Source organism: Ammospiza caudacuta, chromosome 15, assembly GCF_027887145.1.
Source record: "Ammospiza caudacuta isolate bAmmCau1 chromosome 15, bAmmCau1.pri, whole genome shotgun sequence".
Classification (NCBI taxonomy): domain Eukaryota; kingdom Metazoa; phylum Chordata; class Aves; order Passeriformes; family Passerellidae; genus Ammospiza; species Ammospiza caudacuta.
In genome coordinates this window covers 7,367,287-7,389,997 of record NC_080607.1, presented here as the reverse complement: position 1 = coordinate 7,389,997, position 22,711 = coordinate 7,367,287, and the positions used below count along the sequence as shown (strand labels likewise).

Genomic DNA, 22,711 nt, shown 5'->3' with positions numbered 1-22,711 from the left:
CTGCAAGTGTCTGGCTGCAGGAGAGTTTATTTAGCCCCTGTTTGCTTCCCTCTGCCAACACCCCTGAAGCATTTTTTGGATTCGTGAGGCAACGCGATGGAAAGGGGAAAAAGGAAAAGAAAATTTTGAAATGCCTGTAATGAGTGAAAACAAGTGGCTGGGCTGTCGTGTAGGTGTTTCCTGCAGGATGTGGTGCACACATTCCCTTCCAGGGGCTCTCCTGGTACATCTGGAGAGGGGATGGTGTCCAAACAGCACAGCCAGCATCCTGCTGCAGCCTGGTGGTCCAGCCTGCCACACGGCTGCATCAGCCCATCAGCAGGCAGGATTGTGCTCTGGGAAGGGGTGGAAAAGCTGGAGAAGGGAAGTGTTTCATCAAGGACACTGCTTTTAGCTTTGTGGACAAATGTGGCTTCATGTCGTCGCTGCAGAAAGCAGCCTGGGGAAAAGCCACACAGAGGTGTTGGAATCTTTAGCTGGTCAGAGTGACCCAAAAAAAGTTGGAAAGTTTCTTTTCCCAGCCTGGCCCTTGAAGAAGGAGTCAGGGCTCTTCATTTCTCGGTCTCAAGGTTGTTTATTGTATCTTACCTATAAAATATTTTCTCCCGTCCAGCTGAGGTCCATTCAGCAAGACAGTCAAGTCCAACCCTGCCCCTGGGCAGTGTTATGTCTTTATACTAAAAACTACCTATACAATATTTACAATTACTTTCCAATACCTATCACCTATGTTAGACAGTGAGCTTCTACTCTAAACCAATCTGTAAGTGCCAACATCACAGCAGAAGATGAAGGCCAAGAAGAAGAAGGAGAAAGGCTGGACATGCCCAGATTCCTCCATCTTGCCCCCCTGAACCCCCATTCTGAAAACCCCAAAATCTATTTTTTTCACCTTGTGATAAATTCACTATTATTCTACTTAATTTGTCATGACTTGCTGATCTTCATACAAGGTTGGCAGTTTGCTCCACGGGTCATAATCAAAACCACAGGGGCATTTTGGGCTCTGTGCCAGGGTCTCTGAGCCCCCTGGCAGGGGTCTTGGCTGCTCAGGACAGCCAGAGGGATGTCCTGGGTCCTGACAAGAGGTGGCACAGCAGGCAATCAAAAGCCAAATCTGGGTATTTTGGCTAAATTATGACCAAAGTTTTAGAGAACAGTTCCCCTCTTCCTGGCTTGAGAAGGGGTGGATGTGAGGCTGTAGGATCTGCTCCGGAGCTGGTCCCTCACTTGGATCCCAGAGGGGCAGAGCCCAGCCCCAAGGTGTCCCTGAGCAGTTCTTTACATCCCTGGAGTTTCTCTTCAGAGAAGATTTACAAACCTTACCCCGTGCCCTCCAGTGGGCCCCAGTCCTGGGGGTGTTTTGGTTCCACCTTGTGGAAAGCAGCAGGGAGAGGTTTCCAGGGCAGCTGCTCCACAAACCCAGGGCATTTTGTGATTCCCCCACATGTGAGCAGCCCCTGGCACGTTCCTGCTGTGTCTGCCCCATGTCCATCCGTGCCCAGCTCCATCCTGCACACAGACTGGGCTGCACAGAGCTGTGCCAGGGCCAAAGGGCTGAGGGCAGCCCAGTGCTGGTGGCCTGTAGCCATGCCAGACTGGGAAGGATGGTCCTGTGCCCCCTCCACAGACACCTCCTGGAGCATTTCTGCTGGCAGCAGGGACGTGCCAGCCCTTTGCCATGTAGTCCTGGCCAGCACACAGGGGGTTAATCCTCTGCCATTTGTGCTGCTAATGATTATATGCACTGTAATATCAAAGCTGGAGCTATTTATTTGCCATTGAGCAGGTGCTGCTGCTCCCACAAAGCAAATTTGCTTTCTCCTCCTGATGAAACAAGGAAAATAAAGGTTGCTCACGTCCCATTTCAGATATGGTTTTTTTTTCCCTGTGCACCAGTTGAAAGACAAACACAGAAAGGGAAGCAGAATGCATATCATGCAAGAAACCATATAATCTAGCAGCATCTTTGATTTGGCTGCTGCTGTCACAGACATGCATTTCACAGAGAGGCTTTTTTCTCCCCCCTTTCTTTTGTTCTTACTGGTTTATCATTTGTGGCTTTGTCATTTTGTTCCTTCTTCTTCTTCTCTTCTCAGCCTCTTCACAATGAATCTTCATTTTCCCTCTGACACACTTGTATCTAAATTTCCTTATTTCCTGCCTTTTTTTATTTATATCTGTTGCCTGGTGATTTGATCATGCTGTGGAATACAGGATTAGCAATCTCCGTGTCCTTGGGTACTGCTCAAGGACACCTGTTCGGCAAAGCACCATTTTCTTCCCCATTTTAACCCCTTCCAGCGTGGCTGTAGAAAAGAAATAAATAACAATACCTTAAATATCCCCAGCGCTGCGTTGGCAGGACGTTGTAATCTTCATTCTTCAACAGCTGCCGTGGCCTTTCCTAAGGAGCTTACACGGGAATCTGAAGAATGTGACTCGAGGAAAAAAAAAAAGGAAAATGAATACATTCTCTTTGAACTTTGCAAATAGTTTAGCAGCTGTTCCTGTAGAGATAGCTCCGACTCTGCTGCAGAGTGAAATGCTAATTCAGCCATTAGCATCCAATGGGGTACCTGGCACAGGAATCCTCCAGGTCCCAGCTCCAGCATCCCGTTCCTCTGTGGGAGTTTTTCCATTAGCAGATCTCAAGCAGAGTTCCCCAGCATGGTTTAAAAGGGCTGCCTGATTTGGCAGAAATTAGGAGAAATTGAGCTCTAGATTGGAGCAAAGCTCTGCTAATTCCCCAGGAGGATTTTCCCCTGGCACAACAGCCCAGTGCCAGGCTGTGCCACCCACAGGGCCACCATGGGCCACATCTGCCCCAGAGCAGGGGACATAGCCCTGGTGACTGCCCTCCCTCAGGGGGAATTCCTGGGGGTGATAAGGCTGGAGACTCTGCAGAGAAGTCACTGGTGGGATTCACTCTCCTCTGCCAATTTCTGCTTGTCCCTCTCTGAGCACCTCCCTGTTCCCTGCAGTATTTTGGTGAAGAGGAGGTTGGATTGGAGCCAAGCAATGGTGGAGATCAATGCCAAGGTGGCTGCTGCAGGAGTCTCTGGAACCAGCTTCTCTTTGTCAGCAAATCCAGCCACAAATCAAAGCCCTGGGCAGGTGTTTCCATAGGCCCCAGAAACTGGGAGCAGAGGAACCAAGGAGCTCCCAAGCAATCTGCTGGGTGATCCCCAGGCTAACCCAGAGCTTCCCATCTGAAATGAGCAGAGATTGGACAAACCCAGCATTTTCAGTTGAGTTTTTGAGCCTGGGACACAAAGATACCAGAGATGAGTTCTCACTCACGCTTCACCAGGAGCAGTTCAGTAATGCTGAGTGACTCCATGGCCAAACACAAATGGGATTTCCTGACACAGATGTACAGCCTGGAGAACAACACAGCTCCAGGGATCAAGTCACACTCCAGGGGTAAATTACCCAGCAGAAGAATTGCTCAGCAGAAAGTAATAGATCACCCATTTAATCAGATCCATCTGCTCATTGACCCTGATCCTTCAGCTGCTGACAGGACACTGCAGGGTCTGTGGTGGGACAGAGGCATTGAGAACCAGCTGTAAAGTTGTTTTATGGAAGAGCCACCAGAGGAGAGAGATCCACACAGGAACAGCCACGCTACAACTGCCCAATTCCAGCTTTGTACAGAGCTGTCAGCCCCAGAGCCACAGCAGGATGCACTTTCCTCCTGCAGCCCCAAAGCCCCGGCAGGGAGGGCTGGAAGGGTCCAGGCAGCTGCCCTGGCCTGGAAAGAGGCTTCAGCATCTTCTGGGCATCAAGAAAAGCCATGCACCAGAGAGGGATCAAAGCACCAACCCCAAACAAGGCTTCCAAAGGGGTCTGGTGGAGAGCAGGATAACAATGGGGAGGATGGGAAAGGTCAGATCTGCTTTTAACAGCTCCATAGGTGTCACTGTCCTTCTTGGAGAGCAAGATCAGAGGTTTGGAAGGTGAATGGTGTGTGGTTTTCATTGGAGGCTAGGATTTGGATTTGTCACCCCCCTGTTCCCTTTGGAATCTTCAGTGGATTGTCCTGGGAATGCACTTGTGCCCTCACATGGAGTGAGGGATGACTTCCACCCTATTATCTTTGTGGGGTGCCCTGATGAAGGCAGGAGTGATGAATCTGACTCCAAGTTCTCAGAAGGATAATTTATTGTTTTATGATACCATATGATATTAAAGAATACTATATTAAACTATACTAAAGAATACAGAAAGGATACTTACAGAATGCTCAAAAGATAATAATAAAACTGGTGACTCTCTCTCCAGAGTCCTGACACAGCTTGGCCCTGATTGGCCAAAGAGTGAAAACAACTCCCAGCAGAATGCAATGGAACAATCACCTGTGGGTAAACAATCTCCAAACACATTGCACATGTGAGCACAACACAGGAGAAGCAAATGGGATAAGAATTGTTTTCCTTTTCTCTGAGGCTTCTCAGCTTCCCAAGAGAAGAATCCTGGGTGAAGGGATTTTTTCAGAGTGTGAATGCCACACCCACCCCATGAAGTCGAAGCAGTGGAGAGCAGGAACCCCTCAAGATGCTTTAACCAATGGCAATTCCTGCTTCATTGCAGGCTCTTACACTCATTCTCCAAAGGAATTGCTTCCCAGCACTGTGTCTCCACCAGGATAAAGCAGGAGCTCTCCTGAAACCATGGAAATAGTTCCCACAGCCAGGGTCTTCCCTGGAGGTACCCTCAGGGATGTTGATCACAAGACTTGCCAGATAATCCAGACCACAGGCTTTATTCTGGAAGTGTAGCTTGGGCTGGTTGGTTTTAATGGTGGGAAGGACAGAATAAGTCTTGAAGGGCATACAGAATGGGATGCAAGCAGGAAAGGAGGATCTGGGAAGGAATAAGGATAACCTGTCCATGTTTCCTATTTGCCTTTCCAGTGGCTGTGGTAAGGATGTGTGGAGAGAATGGGGAATGTGCAGGGAGGACGTGCTTTGAGACATCTTGTGAATAAGCCATAAGTTATGGTGGTCTCAAGACATATCTTGCAGGAAAGTGTATAATAGTTACAAGAAAAACCCTGCAGACTTACAAGCAGAATAAAAACCAAATTTACACATTTGGGAGAAGAAAAAAACCAGTCATGGAATCATAGAAAGAAGGGCAAAGAGAGACTTAAGAGGTCAACCAGCCCATACTCATGCCTGAAGTCAGGATCATCTCTACTTAAGCCATTCCTGATGGATGTGTTCCTAATCTGTTCTTAAACCCTCAGTGGTGGAGATTACACATCTCCCCAGGCAATGTCTTCCCATGCTTAATTATCCTTACTGCTCCCAAGCCTTCCCAGTGCTTACCTAACATTTCCCTTGGTGTAATTTAAGCCTATTTTGCTTCTGTTCCTACATGCAGAGGATCACCCCATGCCTCCTTTGCTACATCATGGTGGCTCCTCTTGGTCTTCCTCCCCAGCTTTCCTCCTGGACACCTTTCCTGCACTTCCCATCTCTCCTCTCCTGATGTTTTACCTTTTTTATGAAGCAAAACACCCCAAAATCCACCTGGTGTTGCAGCAGAGACCCTCCCACTTGGGCTCAATGTACCACTCGATTTTTTGGGGGAGAGTTTGAGCCTTTCCCTCATTCCCCAGGCTTGGGGAGCAGGATTCCTGCTGGAGCAGGAGGGCTGGGATGCAGAGGTGACAGAGAACAGCCCCGGCTGTCGCTCAGTGCCTGCGCGACGCGGAGCCGCTCGTGGGCGTCAGCGGGGTTTGCAGTAATTGTCTTCTCTAATTAACTTGTTATCAAACAAGAACATTTCATTATGCTACAATTACTGGCTGCTTTGCTGAGACACAGAGGTGTCAGGATTACGATCCCGACATATGCTTCTTACAGCTCTGGTTTTTTTTTTTGTTTTCATAATCACTAACCATTTTTATTTCCTATCCCCCCCCTCCTCCCTCCAACCCACCCACTCACTTAATGACTAATGAATCCTCCTGCTAATGAATAAGGAAAATAAATCAGTGGGCATGGCAGGTTAGGAAGAAAAACATGCAAAATGTTTTGAGGATCCTTAAATCTGATAAATTACTTCAAAATTAAAATCCCTGGGAGAAAATGGGATTTAATTAGAAAGTAACGTGGTTTTGTCAATGTTTAAATTAAAATTTTAAAGGCTATAAATGCTGCACTAGAGCTGCCTTTCCACAGAGGATTTGTGAGGAGCTTTGTTCAGATCCCACATCAGTGTGGTGATTCCCTGGGGACAGGCAGGGAGCCCTGTGGGGGTGCAGGGCAGGACTGCAAAATTCCCAACAGGAGACCCTAAGGGATGGTTCTTTGCAATGAGGGTGGTGGCACATGTCACCCAGAGAAGCTGTGGCTGCCCCTGGATCCCTGGAAGTGTCCAAGGCCAGGCTGGACGGAACTTGGAGCACCCTGGGATGGTGGAATAACCAATTCCATGGAATGGTGGAATAGACCATGGTGAGACACCATGGAAGGTGTCCTTGCCCATGGCAGGGGTGGATCAAAACAGTGCCTTCAAACCAAACCATTCTGGGATTCTATGATCAAAATCCAGATAATCCACCAGGAATCTTCCAGAACTTGCAGCTCACCAGAGAAACATCAGAGAGCACAGTCCCTGAGCACACCCTGCTGGTGGCCAGGCTTGAGCTCCAATGAGCCACTGGCTGCCCCTGCCCAGTCCTGCACCAGGCCCCACCCAGCAGCACATCCCAACACAAGATCTCTAAAAGAGACAAGAACAAATGAAGAGTGGCATTAAAAAAAAAGGAATTTAGCAGGAAAAGCAAGTGATGGGGATGAAGATAGGCACAGACTTTATTGGTTATTTATTTATTTGCATTTAGCTTTAGGAAGTCTAATTTACCTGTCCAGAAATTGCAGGTTTTGCTCCAGGCAAGTCTTGCTAATAATTAAATTTATCTTTGCATAGCTCTGAATACTTTGTTTTCCCACCATACTGGGGGAAAAAAAGGTAAAACCACTCTTGTATTTTGCTGTTATAGAGGAAAAATAATTTAAAATGTTCTCCATAGAGCAGCATCCAGCTGTGCCCTCTCTTAAACACTGAGATACAGGAATTCCTATTTCATTGCTGTGAGGGCTTTAGGTACCACATTTAAGAGCATCCACCAGCTCTGCTGCTGAACACAATAAATTCTGTGATGCTGTGATGGGCACAAACCTCCCCAGTGGAAGGTGTACCTGCCCATGGCAGGGGGATGGAACTGGAGGAGCTTTAAGGTCCCTTCCAACCCAAACCACTCTTTGATTCTATAACAAAAGATCTGGAGATTGTAGAGAAAGGTAATAGCTTTTATTAAGGGAACTGATACTGTTTGAAGAAATAGTTACTTTTCACAGGCAAACTCTTCTTCAGGCTGACATTTTGAAAAGTAATTTTGTTCTGAATGGAGCAAATGTAATATTTCCTGAATGCCATAAAGCCAAAGACAAACGTAGAGAAATGCTCCATTTCAGAAAATTGCCATCTGAGACCTCCAGTGTGTCGAGTCAAAACGTTTCATTACAGGACTCACTGTGATTTAGCAATGAAAATAAGACTTTCAATCCATTTTTAATAGAATTTATCTGTACTGATTTTAAACTCACATTCAGTTCAACTGCTGGAAGGTTACTCTCCCTTCAGAGGTCAGTGCTGGGAGGGAGTCTGCCATGGCCATGGAAATTTGCAGGGGAAATAAGCTAAATCATAGAATTGTGGGATTGTTTTGGTTGGAAAATACCTTCAGGATCATCCTGTCCAACTGTCAGCCCAGCACTGCCACAGCCACCTGTTGTATTTGGGTTCTCCCCAGACGGAGGCAGGAGTGGTGGATCTGACTCCATGTTCTCAGAAGGCTCATTTATTACTTTAAGATACTGTGTTATATTAAAGAATACTATACTATACTAAAAAATGCAGAAAGGATACTTACAGAATGCTAAAAAGATAATAATTAAAACTGGTGACTCTCTCCAGAGTCCTGACACAGCTTGGCCCTGATTGGCCAAAGAGTGAAAACAACTCCCAGCAGAATGCAATGGAACAATCACCTGTGGGTAAACAATCTCCAAACACATTCCACATGGGAGCACAACACAGGAGAAGCAAATGAGATAAGAATTGTTTTCCTTTTCTCTGAGTCTTCTCAGCTTCCCAGGAGAAAAATCCTGGGTGAAGGGATTTTTCCAGAGAATGTGAATGCCACGGCACCCAGTGCCACATCCAGAGGTCTTTTATACACCTCCAGCAATGGTGGCTCCACCACCTCCCTGGGCAACCTGCTCCAGGGCTGGGCAACCCTTTCCATGGAGAAATTCTTCCCAATATCCAACCTAAAGCATCCTGAACACAGAATGTGCCCACCAGGCTTTAGCATTTCAACTGCTGAAAGCTGTTGATGGTTTTAAAGCTGAATTAAATACATGCAAATCTGTTCTAATTGAAATCAGCTTTCAGTGCATCACCTGAGGAAGGCTTTGGGTTTCCAGTGGAGAAGAGGGTTGGTGGTTATTTTCCCTGGGAGTTCCTGCCTTTATCCTGAAATTTTTATTCAGTTTTAAAATAACTCCTTTGCTCAGTTTAATCTGTGTAATCCTATGGGGAATCATGCTGGGGGCAGAGTGGATCGCACCATTATTTATTGCAGGTCTTCACCTGCATGTGGAGGACCAGGATCCAGGCAGGAAGGGAACCAGCACTGACATGATCATGGGGCATCTCTCATTATGGGGAAAAATAAACCATAATTCATTCTTCCAAATCTTTATTTTCCTTAGGGAAGTGAACTCTCCTGGTACTTACTGCTTCCCTGCAATCTCCAGCTCACCAAGTCATAACACGAGGCCAAAATCTCAGTTTTTGTAAGATCAGAAAGCAGTTCCCAGCTGTCCAGACTGCAGGGAAGAGCTGGGGTTTTGAGCTCTAAAGGAGAATATTGGGAAAACCAAGAAAACAAATCGATAATTTAGGAATTCTGACTGTCTCAGGTGTTTTTAAGCTGGTCGTCATCACAGAATCATAGAGTTGATTGAGTTGGAAGGGACTTTAAAGACAGTCCTGTCATTTGAGGATTTGGGCTTTTGTCCTGCTCTTCCAAGAGCCTGGATCACTCTTTACTCAGCTTCCTGTTGGGACGGGATTTCACTGTGTTCACCTTGTAAATCAGACTGTGTCTCTTACCTGTCTAAACACACAGACCACTCTGACCAGAGATCCCAGCACAGGATCAGATCAAAAATCCCACCATGGTCCAATCCAGGGGTTTCATTTTCTTGGTGTAAATTCCCCTGCAGCAGAATTGAGTTTTTCATGCACAGAGCCCCACTGAAGGCGCCTCTCACTGAGCAGGTGGGTGCAGCCAAGGCCAGCAGCCCCCTGTTCCCTCTACTAATGGTTTTCCATCCCTTGGTCCTTCCAGGCATACAAGAGGAAAACAGAAGCTGCCAAGAAGGAGTACCTGAAAGCCCTGGCTGCGTACCGGGCCAGCCTCGTCTCCAAGGTACAGCACGCTCACACACAGGGTACAACCCACAGCAGCCCCCAGGGAGGAGCACGTTTATCAGAAATGCTGTCTAATTGTGATATCAGAGCTGATCAAAGCATCAGCACCTTCCCAAGGGGCTGAAAGAGGGGCTCTGTGGCATGGTTAGGGCAGGAGCTGGGCTGTCATCTGCTTTAGAGAGCTGCAGTGAGGCCCCACTTTGGATAGGTTTACTTTGGGGGGTTTCATCAGTGTCCCTGTGTGGGGTGAAGGGAGGCATGTGCTCTATGGCTTTGGCTTTTTTTCTCAATTTCTCCAATTTGCTCTTCTGCAAAACTTGGTTTTCAGCAAAGCAACACAGTGTGGTTCTGACTGCTGGGTGAGAAAGGATCAGGACTATCATCACAGGGCCCATCACAAAACCCTCATTGTCCAACCCAGAAAATTTCCCCTTGTCCTTCTCTCCTTCCTGCCAAAATGATTGTCCTGTGCATTATAGACCCACCAGGGCTGCAGGGATGCACAGGATGGGGAAAGCAGAGGGTTTATAGACCCATTTATACTCTGCTGGAAGCAGGATGGGTTTGTCAGCCACCCAAAGCAGTGACCTGCTGGGGGCAGTTTGTGTCTGCACTGGTTTGATGCCTTGGGATGGCTGCCCTAGAACAGAGACTAGGCAGAGCTAAAGAATAAAGCAGGGATTTAATTAAAAGTCCTCCATGGATCCACCTTGGGCAGCACAAGAGCCCAGCCAGGGCTGCACCCAAGATGAACCAAAATGGCCCCAAAATGCACGACCGGGCACGGGGTCTGTCACTGTGATCAGTTCTGCTCCATTTGCACCTTGCAGTTCATTGTCCCATTCCAGCTTTAGCCCCTGCAGTCCCACCCTGCTTGTTTTTCTCTCTCCAGCCCACGGTGTTTGTGCTCCTGGGCTGAGATTTGGATCATTTGTCCCCAGCTGGAGCAGGAATTGTTTTGTCTCCCTGCTCTGTGCACAGAGCTCAGCATCCCCTCATATGAAGCCCAGACCCACACACTAAAGCAGCTCAGAATCTGAAAATATAAAAACTAAACCTGGGGTGTCAGGTTCACTCCCCCTGATGCTCCAGGCTCTGTCAAAGGCACAGCTGAGTTACTGGGGTTAATTTTCCAGCTATGGAAACAATCACCTGTGGATAAACAATCTCCAAACACAGGCTGTGGGCACCCAGCTGCTGCAGGGCTGGCAGTTCATGGGGCAGGTGGGAGAGGAGCAGGATCCATGGGGATCCATGTTGAGTGGAGGGTGCACCCAGTGAATAGAGGGAATCAGTGGATAAAGCCTGCTAGGATTGCAAATACTGCTCCTATAGACAGTATGTAGTGGAAGTGGGCTGCCATGTAGTAGGTGTGGTGTAGTGTGACCATGTTCACAGGGGTGAACATCCAAAGATGAGGGAAGAGTTGAGGATTTGACTCCATGTTTCAGAAAGCTTGATTTATTATTTTATTATATATGTTACATTAAAACTATACTAAAAGAATAGAAGAAAGGATTTCATCAGAAGGCTGGCTAAGAATAAAATAGCAAAGAATGATAACAAAGGTTTGTGGCTCAGACAGAGAGCCCGAGCCAGCTGGGCTGTGTGTGGCCATTAATTACAAACATCCAACATGGGCCAATCACAGATGCACCTGTTGCATTCCACAGCAGCAGATAATCATTGTTTACATTTTGTTCCTGAGGCTTTTCAGCTTCTCAGGAGGAAAAATGCTAAGGAAAGGATTTTCCATAAAAGATATCTGTGACAGTGTAGGGCAATCTTTAGTGAGGGGTTTGCTAAGACAATCCCTGGCGGGGATAGCCCATGGGTGGCTATCTGCACTGATGGATATCTCAGGATGCATATCACTGTTTCCTCTTTCCCTTCCTCACCACCTCCCTCTCTGTTTCCCCACAGAGCTCTGCCGACCAGGGGGAGACGAAAAGCACCCAGAGCAACCCCCCTTCCAAGATGATCCCTCCCAAGCAGCCCATGTACCCCATGCCGCCTCAGGCATCCTCTCCCTACCCTGGCCTGGGCTCCTTCCTGTCCCCATCGGAGCTGCAGAGCTACCGTGGGCACCCTCACGCGGGGCTGCCCCGCACGCTGCCCTCCAAGCCCCTGCTGCCCAGCATCAGTGCCTCCCCTCCTCCCTCCTTCCAGATCAGCCCCCCGCTCCACCAGCAGCTGTCCTTGCACCACCCGCAGAGCTCGCTCCTGCCCCAGCCCCTCAGCATGCAGCAGGTCCCCCAGCAGCCCCTCCTGTCCCCCCCCATGGCACTACAGGTACAGCCCCCCATCAACGCCTCGCCGCCCGGACAGCAGGTCAGTGTGGGGCTCCGTGGGGATGGGGGCATGGAGCACCAGGAGGGGGTGAGGGAGATGGGAATGGGGCTCAGCATGGAGAAAAGGAGGTTCGGGGGGGAGCTTGTGTGTGAAAAATGCTAATCTGTTGTTTTTTAAAATTTTTAAAGTTTAATGATAATTAAATGGTTATAAAAATTGTAATATAATTAGAGTAATAATAATTTGGAAAATTTGGATTAGGACAATAAAAACAAAGAGTTATGGACAGTCCGGGTAACTTTTCTGGGCAAAATAAGCCCTAAAAAGGCCCCACGTTAACAGAGGATTAACCCTTAAAAACAACAGCCTGTTGCATATTCATACACCTCATACATGATGCATAAATTCCATTCAAATACAGGATTCTGTCTGGGCAGTGTCGGCTTCTTCCTCTTAATCCTAACTCGGCTGAGTGAGGAGGGAAGAAGTTCATTTCTCCTGATAATGGAGCAATAAATTCTCTTTCTCTGAAAGATTTAGTTGTCCTGTGGCTGCTATCTTGGTGCAAGTCCTCTCTTTAAAATGTATCCTACATAGCATAGTTTCTATTTTAACATTTTGTTATAACCTAAACCTATATTTAACACACTACTAAAAAATTATTACAGCATTACTTTTTAACACAACACATATAATATTCATTTGAATATTTGAGAAAAGCCAATCATAAAATACACATTTTTGACATTGTTGGCTCTGCACAGCTCCCTGACAGGAGGAGACAGCCACAAGTCAGGTTCTGCTCACAGGGAACAGGGACAGCACAAGAAGAGATGGCCTCAAGTTGTGCCAGAGAATGCTTAGATTGAAAATTAAACAAAATGTCTTTGTTGAAAGGGTTATCAGGCAGTGCAACAGCTGCCCAGAGAAGTGGTGGAGTCACCATTCCTGGAAGCTTTCAAAAAATGTGTAAATGTGGCACGTGAGGACAGGGTTTAGTGGTGGGGTGGCAGTGCTGGGTTAATGGCAACACAATGATCTTGGAGGTTTTCTGCAACCTGAATGATCCTAATTTCTCCAGCACAGGGACTGGGCTTTAGCTCTGCACTGCCAAAGTGACTTCTGTAATTTGGTGAGAGCATTATTGGGGATCCTCACAATCACTCACTGGGTTAGGAGCTGTTGCTGAGGGCAGCATTTTGTGAAACTCCATTCCACATGGTTTGTGAACAAAATACAGAAATAAAAAAATACCTTCCATTGCCCTAATTTGGGTATTTTCAAACAAATCATGTTCTTTGCCAGGTAACTCTCATGAATCTGGTTTATATACATTGCCTAATGGATATAAATTTAATTAAACTCACCCCCAAAAAATGGGGAACACTGATCAGCTTTCAGCTGAGCAGCCCCTCAGTGTCCTGAGTTGCCAGTGGTGGCAGCTCATGGGGACAGTATTGATTGTGTGGCTGTCCCTTGTTCCTGAGCACTGGGGTGGGGAACTGCACAGGACTTAGGCTGTACTGGACACTGCTTTGGTGGCCAGACTGCAAAAACCCAAAGGATTTTGTGGCTGTGTGTCCCCCACAGCCATTGCCAGTCCCAAGGAGGGGGATCCTGACAAAAGGAGCAGGGAAAAGGGATGTGAAATGTGCTGCTGCACTGACACCATGTCTGGGCTTGGACCTCCCTCTGTCCCTGGGGCTCCTCCTGTGCTCTAAACTGACAGGTTTGGGGACAATGCCTGTAAATGTGATTATGCACTCTTTTTAAATCTGCTCTTCTCCTGCTTTGTATGCCCCTGTAAACCTCCTTTTGCTCTCCACCCTGCAGGACTTCTCCCATATTTCGTCTGAGTTCCAGAACAGCGTTGGACCCCGTTCTCCTGGAGCATCAAACCCCCCAGGAAGCACTGAGTGGGACAGCGACTACCCCAGCAGGGAGTGTGGGGTCAACCACTGCAGGCCAGTACACAAAACAGCTCCTTGCTCCTGCACATCTGGACTGGGACAGTGACAGTGCCCCACAGCTCCCTGCTGCCCTAAAATGTGTGCCCAGTTGTGCTCAGGGGAGCTCAGGGCTCCCTCAGCTCTGTAGGCTCGCTGAAGTGATGCCATGAAGGAGGTAGCTTAAAAATCATGGATAAATTCTTCATTGGATATGAAAAGTTGTCCTTTTTTCCCCTCTTTTTTATTTATTTCCATTCCATGGGAGGGTTAGACACATTTCTTTCTGTAGCAATTCCCCCAGCAGAGTTCCTGGAGGTTTGAAAGCAGCCATGTCCATAAGGGCAGGCCTCAATGTGGCCTTCCAGTGCTTAGAGAGTCTTATTAATCTTATTAGAGTCTCTCTAACCTTATTAAAAGGTTAGAGAACAACCAATTGCAAAGGAAGATAGTTATAGGACAAGGGGGAATGGCTTTAAATTGAAAGAAAAGAAATTTAGATTAAATGTTAGAAAGAAATCCTTCCTGTGAGGGTGGGAAGGCCCTGGCACAGGGTGCCCAGGGAAGCTGTGGCTGCCCCCGGATCCTTGGCAGTGTCGAAGGACAGGGCTTGGAGCACCCTGGGACAGTGGAAAGTGGATGGATTGAGATGGGCTTTAAGTCCCCTTCCAACCCAGACTACTCTGTGGTTCTGTGATAAGCAATGTTCCTCTGTTCCTAAAGCAATTGCTCTTATCACTGAGGCCACAACCTCCCAGAATTGTGTCTGCCAGCAGGACCCTTACCATTCCTGGGGCTGGTGTACAAATCCTCCATCCTCCCTAGAGCCACACAATGCTCCATCCCCCTGCCCCATGCAGGAAAGCCCCACTCGTAAGAGCTGAAATGAGAGATGCAGGACTCCAGGGGCTCTCCAAAATTGAGTTCATTCCATCCAAGATGTTCCAGCAGCCCAGGGTTGTGGGTGACAGAGCTGAGCCCACAGCTGTCAGCTCCAGCTGCAGGCAGGCCTGGAGACCCTTTGGTTTTGGTTACAATGCATTATAGACTTTTCTTTGCTGAGCATCTTCATACAGTAGAACCAATCTATACCTTAACTATTATCTATAGCCTATCATAACTACTGTAATTACCATATTCATGTTACTATTCTCCAATCACTAAAAGTTAGTACATTACAGTTTAAGCTAGAAGTTGTTTTTCAGTTTTCTTGCAGTGGAAAATTCTGAGACCTTTTTTCTACTTGCCACATTTGCTGACTTGTTTGCCTGTGCTATCTTTCTGCTTGGTAAAAAACTCTTCTTGTTTGGGGTGGGTTTATCCTTTGCTCTAAGCCATAAAAACCCCTTCTAACTAACACACCCTTTGCCTCCTTGGTTATCCAGTGAGACTGGCTCAGCAATTCTTTTCTTCTATATCAAAACTTGCTTCCATCTCTATTCCTTCATCAGACTCTCCATTTAAAAATCTTTCTGCTAAGCACACATATCTGTGAGACTTCCTTGTCAAACTTTCATCCTTCCCAACACCCACTGATATCTGCACACATCTTCCCCTTATGCCCTACAAGCTCTGACATGAATGTGCCAGCGTGAAGGTCTGGAAATCCCCAATAAATGAAAACATCAGGGCAGTTTTAAGCTGGGGTGCAGGGAGTGTGTGGAAGCCATTCCCAATCTCTGCCTAGCTCCCTGCTCTTGACTCATGGTTTGGAGGCTCTGTTGTGCTCTAGAACATTCCTGGGGTTCTCTCTGGGAGCAGGCTGGGAAGGAGACTGGATATGGTTGGAGTATTGATTTCCTTCAAGTGCTGGAACACAGTGCTTTCACGAGAAATAATAAAAAAATAACCAGCTCCCAGGCTTTTCAGAGCACAGCTCTGTCTGTGCCAGCAGAGCACTCACCACTGCTGGGCTGGGCACAGAGTGTACAGACATTTATTTCTTGCAGAGCAATAAATAACTGCCTGATCCATTAGAATATCCCTGCTGTCTGCCTGCCCCAGGGGCTCAGGGACATGGATAGCTCAGACCTTTGCATGCTCCTTCCTGAAGTCTCTGGAGACAGCCTGGAAGAGGGAACAGGACCAGGAGCTGATTGTAAAAGTCACTTCACATGTCATGGGTAAAATGCTGAAGGTGCCTGGGGGGCTGTGGCACACGGATCCCAATTTCCAGAGGTGCTGGGCAGATCCCAGGAATGAAATTCCCTAGAAATAAGCATCACTTCTAAGGGATCAGCTGGGAAAACATTTGATTCCCTGTGCAAATCCCACTGCCTGGGTCCCATGCAGAAAGCCCAGGGCACTCCAGAAACAGGTGAAATGTTCCCATAGCAGTGGGGACTGAGTTCTGTGTTGCTAAAACAAGCTCTGTGACATCTGGCTGCAGTGCCACACTGTAAGCAGAGGGCCCAAAAGCTCATGCATTTCATGCCTTTGTCACAGCAGAAATATCAAATTTCATGGGTTTATCACAGCTTCCTGGGAAAAAAAAAAAAAAAAAAAAAAAAAAAAAGAAAAGAAAAAAAAAAAAAAAACCAGACAGATTATGCAGAGACTTCCAGATAATTATTATAGTAGATAACAGCAAGGAACTCAAATGGATAGAGATCAGTCCTGCAGAAAGTGCTTAGTGCACTTGAAGTATCATAGTGTCTGCTGAGGAAGGAGCCATCTCCTGTGACTGAAGGCACAGCAGTGCCCAAAGCTGGATTCTTCTCATTTATTGTAAATCTAGTGTGCCAGCAGTGCCCTCACCTCCCACTTCTGCTGCCCTGGGATTTGCAGCCTCAGTGCCCCTCTGCATCACCTGGAGCAGTCACAAACATCTGCAGCTCCCTCTGCCTCAAGGCTGCTCACAAGCCAAGAGAAGAGATGATCTGGATCTCCACAGCCAGGGCAAGGAAGGATGGGGCAAGGGGGAACAGCTTCCTGTTGTCATTACACTGCAAAGGTTCCATATTGTTGTCTCCTTATTGCAAGAGTTTCACACCTCCTTGATATTTCTCATAGGCATCTCCTCTAAGCACCAACTCTTCCTTCTTCTCACAGCAGCCAACTGACTCCAGTTCCCTTCTCAACCATCACCCCACTCTTTTATAGCACTCTTCTTCTCGCTGGTTACAATTGTGGCCTGTTAAGGTCAGGCCTGCTCCTAATCTTTGATAATTAACCCAGCTGCAACTCCTTGGGGGTAAGATTACTTTCTGTACTACCTTTATTTTCTTATATTCTATCCCCCTACAGCTTCTCGCTGCCAGGGCAGGGTTAGATGTGATATTGGGAGGGAATTGTTCCCTGTGAGGGTGGGCAGCCCTGGCACAGGGTGCCCAGAGCAGCTGGGGCTGCCCCTGGATCCCTGGGGATGTCCATGGCCAGGCTGGACAGGGCTTGGAGCAGCCTGGGACGGTGGAAGGTGTCCTTGGGAACCAGATGAGCTTTAAGGGCCATTCCCACCCAATCCACTCTAGGATTCCATGATCTCCCTGAATCTTCTCCTTTGCACTAATTTCCAAGTGACATTCAGAGTTGTCATGGGGCTCCTCCACAGCACCTTTCATTAGCTGGGTGGGTCCAACCCTCAGCAGATCTTGGGCACAGCAGTGATAAAGGGATGTTGTCTCCATGGGTTTGGTCCATCAGTGCTGCCCTAGGAATATTTGGGAAGTCTCTGGACCATCTAATGGCCCATTTCAACCTCAGAAGTGCATTCAGCTTAATTGCAATTAAAGCAGCACTGTGAGGAACAAAACCTGGCTGGAAAGAGAAGGGATTGTTCTTGATGGGATGTAACTGAGCTGCAGAGCCCCAGATTCCTGGCAGAGAGGATCATCCCAACCTCCCCAGCACACAGACAGCCCTGCTGGGTAATGAATTTTATTTCATGTCTTACCTTGATATTTCTTTAACATCCAACATCTGTTGGCACTGGGTTAGCTGGGGTAAAACCTCCCAAGCCTCGTTTTCTTTTGTGTTTGTCATCCAGATAACTTCAGAAAAACTGACAAGGTTGTCTTTCTCTCTGTCCTTCTCTATCTAATCAGGGAACTGCTGTAGGGATTTTTGTTTCCCAGCCTATGCTTGCTAGTTAAAATGCCATCAAATGACACTTCTTCCCTCATGCCCTGCAAATTCTGGGATGCTGTGAGCAGACACTCCTTAATTCATAACTCAGCCACGCTGCAGAGAGAGTTTTAAATGTTCCTTACCTCCTGCTCTCCCTATTCTTAATGACTTTGTGCTTACTGACTTCCATCCAATTTTCCTGGCTCTTTCTGGGCTGAAGCCCAAGCTGTCCTAGATTGTGAGCAAAGACATGGGAGCATTTCTCAGCTCCTGCTTGGTGTTTGACTATCACTTCCCACAAGTGACTGCAGCACACAATTTCAGTGCTTTTTTGCCACCACATCACAAATTCCTTTCCCAGTCCCCTGTCTCCCTCACCTGACAGCCTGATTCTGGCACCTGCTCTTTCCCAGCACTGAATTCCTCTGTTCCACGGGAATTTTCCCCACGGGAGCTGCCTCACCTCTACCAGAGATGCAGCTTGGTTTACAATCACTTGCAAAAGTTTCTTAATCCCTAATTCAATCTTAACTCCTCAAAGCACCTCCCTTGTTTTTCCTGCCTTGTTTTCTGATCACAAATCTCTCCACAATCTCCTTTCTGATTACAAATCTCTCAAAAAAAAACTTTCTCCAGGGGTTGTGTCCTTTCCATCCTAAAACATTCTATGATTACCTTTGTCTCCTCTCACTTAGGTATTTTTGGGACAACACTGAACTGGATTCATCTTTCTACATCCTTCCTCTTGTTTTAAGGCATGGATTAGGTTCTTTTTGTCATTCTTCAGCAACAACTTTTCCCCCCTCTTTTTGTCATGCTTTAGCAACTTTTCCCCCGTCTGATATAGACTAAAAGTTGGGGCACTGTCCATGACACCTTGTCCAGGCACAAAACCCAATGTACAGCCACTAGATCCAGGCATTTATAACCTCCCTAATTCCTTCCAACAATGAACTGATCCTCTCCAAAGGGGGGAATTTTCCAAATCAGCAGCTAAATGAGCAAACACTATAAAAAGGCAAAGATAACCCATCACAACTGCACTTCGTTTGGATTCAATTATTTATGGTAATACTTCGTAATGAACTGGGAAATGCTCTGCAGCATGCTGTGTAAAATTAATGAAGTTTTAGGACTAGAATACCTCGCTGCTGCTCAGTGGCATTAAATCTTTTCTGAGTGCAGGAGGGAAGACTGTGCATTTTAAATGCAGATTATAAAATGTGGAGATTAGCAGAGGGTGGGCTCTTGACTCTGTCAGAAGACAGCTCTATCAGCACCAGCCCTGCTCTGCTGTCTGCCCCTTCTCTATTATTCCACTCACAAACACACCCACACCAGAACCTCCCAAGACTTTTAACTTGAACTTTTAACACTTTTTAAGGCCAAGATGTCTTCATGGAGCTGGTGATGTTTCCATTGTGTGTATCCCATTGGAAGTCCTAAATCTCAGACCAAAAGCTCCACAGATCATCAGCCAGGGGAGAGGGACTTCAGCCACTTCTCTCTGTACTATGTCCCAGAAAAAAAGAGCATCTGGGCTCCCTCTTTGGGCTCTCCTGATGCAGTGTGAGAATGAGCACATTTGATCCAAAATTCACTCTCTAAACCTGCTTGGCTCAGTGTCAGGTGTGATGAAGCAGGGGATGGTGGCCCTGGGGCTGATCCCAGGCACAGCATTCCAACATGCTGCTGGTGGGATCTACTGGGACCCCCAGAGCTGGCCCTGCCCTGCAGCCCCACCAAGCCACAGGAAGAAAATGATGTTGTAGCCTTTATAGCTGAAATTCAGGAAGAAATAAAATTGCATCCAACTCTCAGGGGGACCTTCTCAATTTCTACAACTACAGCCTGAAATTTTGGGTTGGAGTTAGGGTTACCTCCTAGGGTTAGGTCAGGGCTACCCCCTGACAGAGGTGTGGGCAGGTGAGAGCTGGGCTCACAGGACAAGATGAAACAGCCTCAAATTGCACCAAGGGAGGTTTAGATTGAGTATTTGGAAAAAAAATCGGCAGAAAAAGAGTGGTCAAGTATTGGAAGAGCTGCCCAGGGCAGTGGTGGAGACACCATCCCTAGGGGGCTTTAAAAGGTACGTGGATGTGACACTTGGGGACATGGTTTGGCAGTGCTGGGAGAATGGTTGGGCTTGATCTTAGAGGGGTTTTCCAACCTGAATGATCCTGCTGTTCTCCCTCTGTGTGCAGCCCACCCTGTGTTTTGTGCCCTTGATGCCTTTTTCAACCTGTACATGAAACAACACTCACATTTGAAATTATATTAGTACAGGAGGTGATATGAAAGCTGGTCTTTGTTGGAGGCCTTCAGGGGAACTTATGGAATAATGTCCACAAAAGCCCACCCCCATGGGGGTGCAGGCAGTTCTATAAGTTTGGTAAATTAGCATCATTGACAAGAAGCACCAATTAGGAGCACAAGTGGTGATGCAATTCCCACCCATGGGTAAATTCCCTTCTAAGTCTTCCCCTCCCTCACATGGGACTGGTACTTTGTTGATGGAAATATCTCTGAAAAGCTGCTTTTCCACCTTGGTTGCCAGAGAGAACCAAGATAGGACAGGAGCTTTGAAATATGTTTCATCTTTCTACCTAGGGAAAGAGCATGGAAAACTACAGGGAAAACTGGCCACTAATACAACAAATATATGTGTAAAGAATACAGAGAACAAATTGATGCCTTGGAGAGGCTACCTAGAACAGAGGCTAGACAGAATTAAAGGAATAAAGTAGGTATTTACTGAAGGCCTTCAATGGACACACCTTGGGCAGTGCAAGAGCCTAGCAGAGGTTGCAACCAAGATAGATAAAAGTCATGAGTTTTTCAGATATAAGTTTGGTCTAATTGCATATCAGGGGTTAATTGTCCAATTTCAGGTAATGAAGTCACATTCCCCCAGTTTGCTCCCCCCAATTCACTTTTGTTTATACTTTTTTGGGCATGAGGCTGCAGTGATGCCCTTGGTTCCCATCTGGAAAAGGATTGTTCTGTCTGACCAAAATGTGAAGAGAGCTTACAGACACTCTACGAGAGTTCAGAGTTATACACTAATGCAGGATCTAGAAAATATAAAAGCTAAAAACTTAAGGCATCAAAATGAAAGAAAAACAGGTAAAAATGAAAACAGCATCACCCTGAAAGTCAGGGCATGGCACAAACCGTGTGCCAGCTGTGCCAGCCCCTTCCCTGCTGTCTGACTGCCTCTGCTCTCTCTTACAGCATGCTGCCAAGGGACAAGGCACTCTGGAACTGTCTGACCAAAATGTGAAGAGAGCTTACTGACACTCTACAAGGAGTGTCACTAGAGTTATACACTATTGCACTACAGGGTCTGGAAAATATAAAGCTAAAAACTTAAGGCATCAATATGAAAGAATAAAAATGAAAACGGCATCACCCTGAAAGCCACGGGGTGGCACAAACTGTGTGCCAGCTGTGCCAGCTGTGCCTTCCCTGCTGTCTCACTGCCTCTGCTCTCTCCTACAGCATGCTGCCAAGGGACAAGGCACTCTACCTCACCTAAGGCTCAGCACCCCTTGGAGGAGGCTCACCAGAAGGACACTTGAGAGGGTCAATGCTCCAGCCCCCGGAGGCACGAGCGGTCGGACGGGCGGCGCGGCTCCACCGCACCTCGGCGCTGGCTTCGTTTCCAGGCTCTAAGAGCAGTTTTCTCTTTTTTTTTTTTTTTTTTCCCTTTCTTTTTGAACTCTAAACAAAAAAAAAAGTCTACTTTCTGTGGAAGTTTTCCCCCCTCCCACCCCCCCCCCAAAAAAACCCCACCTCGTAAATCGCAAAGAACAAAAAAAAGAAATAAAGAGAGAAAATTCAAATAAAAATAATAAAACAAGCGCAAAACCAACAAAAAAAATGATGAAGTTAAACTAAGGACACCGTTTTTCTGCTTGCCATCAGCTTAGCTACGGACTGTTTTCCTAGTGAACTGCTTTTAGACGCAGCATAAACCCAGGTCTGGTGTCCTGCAGCATTAGGCCAGCTCAGTAGGAGGATGCACTCTTTTGACTTGCTAACAGCACTAAACTTTGTGCAAGAAAATGTGAAGTTTGTGTGAATATTGTACATGCAAAGGCCTTGGATGGTCTGGCGAAAAAAAAATTACAAAAATAAATAAAAACTATTGCTAGGTAGGTGGGGGAGAGAGCAGAAAGCAAACTATGAGAGGACAAATGTGAAAGAGATCATGAAAATATAATTTGTTGGATAGTTGTAAGTAGTTTACTAAGTGTTTTAGAGCTGTGCTAAAGACATCTTTAAGATTTTTTTGTGAAAGAAATTAGTAGTTTACTTTATAGTAAAAGCATTTTATATTAATTGTAGCACATTTTTTAGTTATACATAGAAGGGAGATGTGTATAAAAAAACAACAAAAAAAAGCCTGCCAAACTTGTTTCTATTATTTGTACAGCAAGAAATGGACAATTTATATCCATGTTGTATGGCATTATTATTTTTTTCCGGCCATATGTCCATCTATTTAAAAAAATTGCTGACAATGATTTTTGTCTATTTATGAAAAAAATAGAGAGCATAATTACACTTTCTCATAAGGTGCATTTTTGGGGGTTTTTTTATTTTTTATTTTGTTTGAGGGTGCTGCTTTAGCAGCACCTGGCACATTCGGTTCACAATGCTTATCTTACCTTTCTTTATAATAAAACATATGAAAAGTAGAGCTGAAGCAGTCTCTCCTTTTTCTGGGGGACATCCTGGATGTGGCCTCTGCCTTGTCCTCCTCAGCTTTCCAACCCTCTCTCCTGTCCCACCACATCCTCACCTGCCCTGCCCTCTTCTCACTCTGCAATATCAAAGTAATTAATGTCATAATAAATACACAATTATTAAAAGAAGGGGGGGAA

The 22,711-nt window shown here is 46.5% G+C and overlaps 1 protein-coding gene across 1 annotated transcript in view; it reads left to right on the top strand.

Moving 5' to 3' along the window:
- Positions 1-21,119, top strand: part of TOX2 (TOX high mobility group box family member 2) — a 171,877-nt gene extending 150,758 nt beyond the window's left edge. The window contains exons 6-9 of the mRNA XM_058814981.1: positions 9,437-9,517; positions 11,443-11,850; positions 13,645-13,779; positions 21,057-21,119. Coding sequence (XP_058670964.1) covers positions 9,437-9,517; positions 11,443-11,850; positions 13,645-13,779; positions 21,057-21,119 — 687 coding nt within the window. The remainder of the gene's footprint in view (positions 1-9,436; positions 9,518-11,442; positions 11,851-13,644; positions 13,780-21,056) is intronic.
- The last annotated feature ends 1,592 nt before the right edge of the window (positions 21,120-22,711 follow it).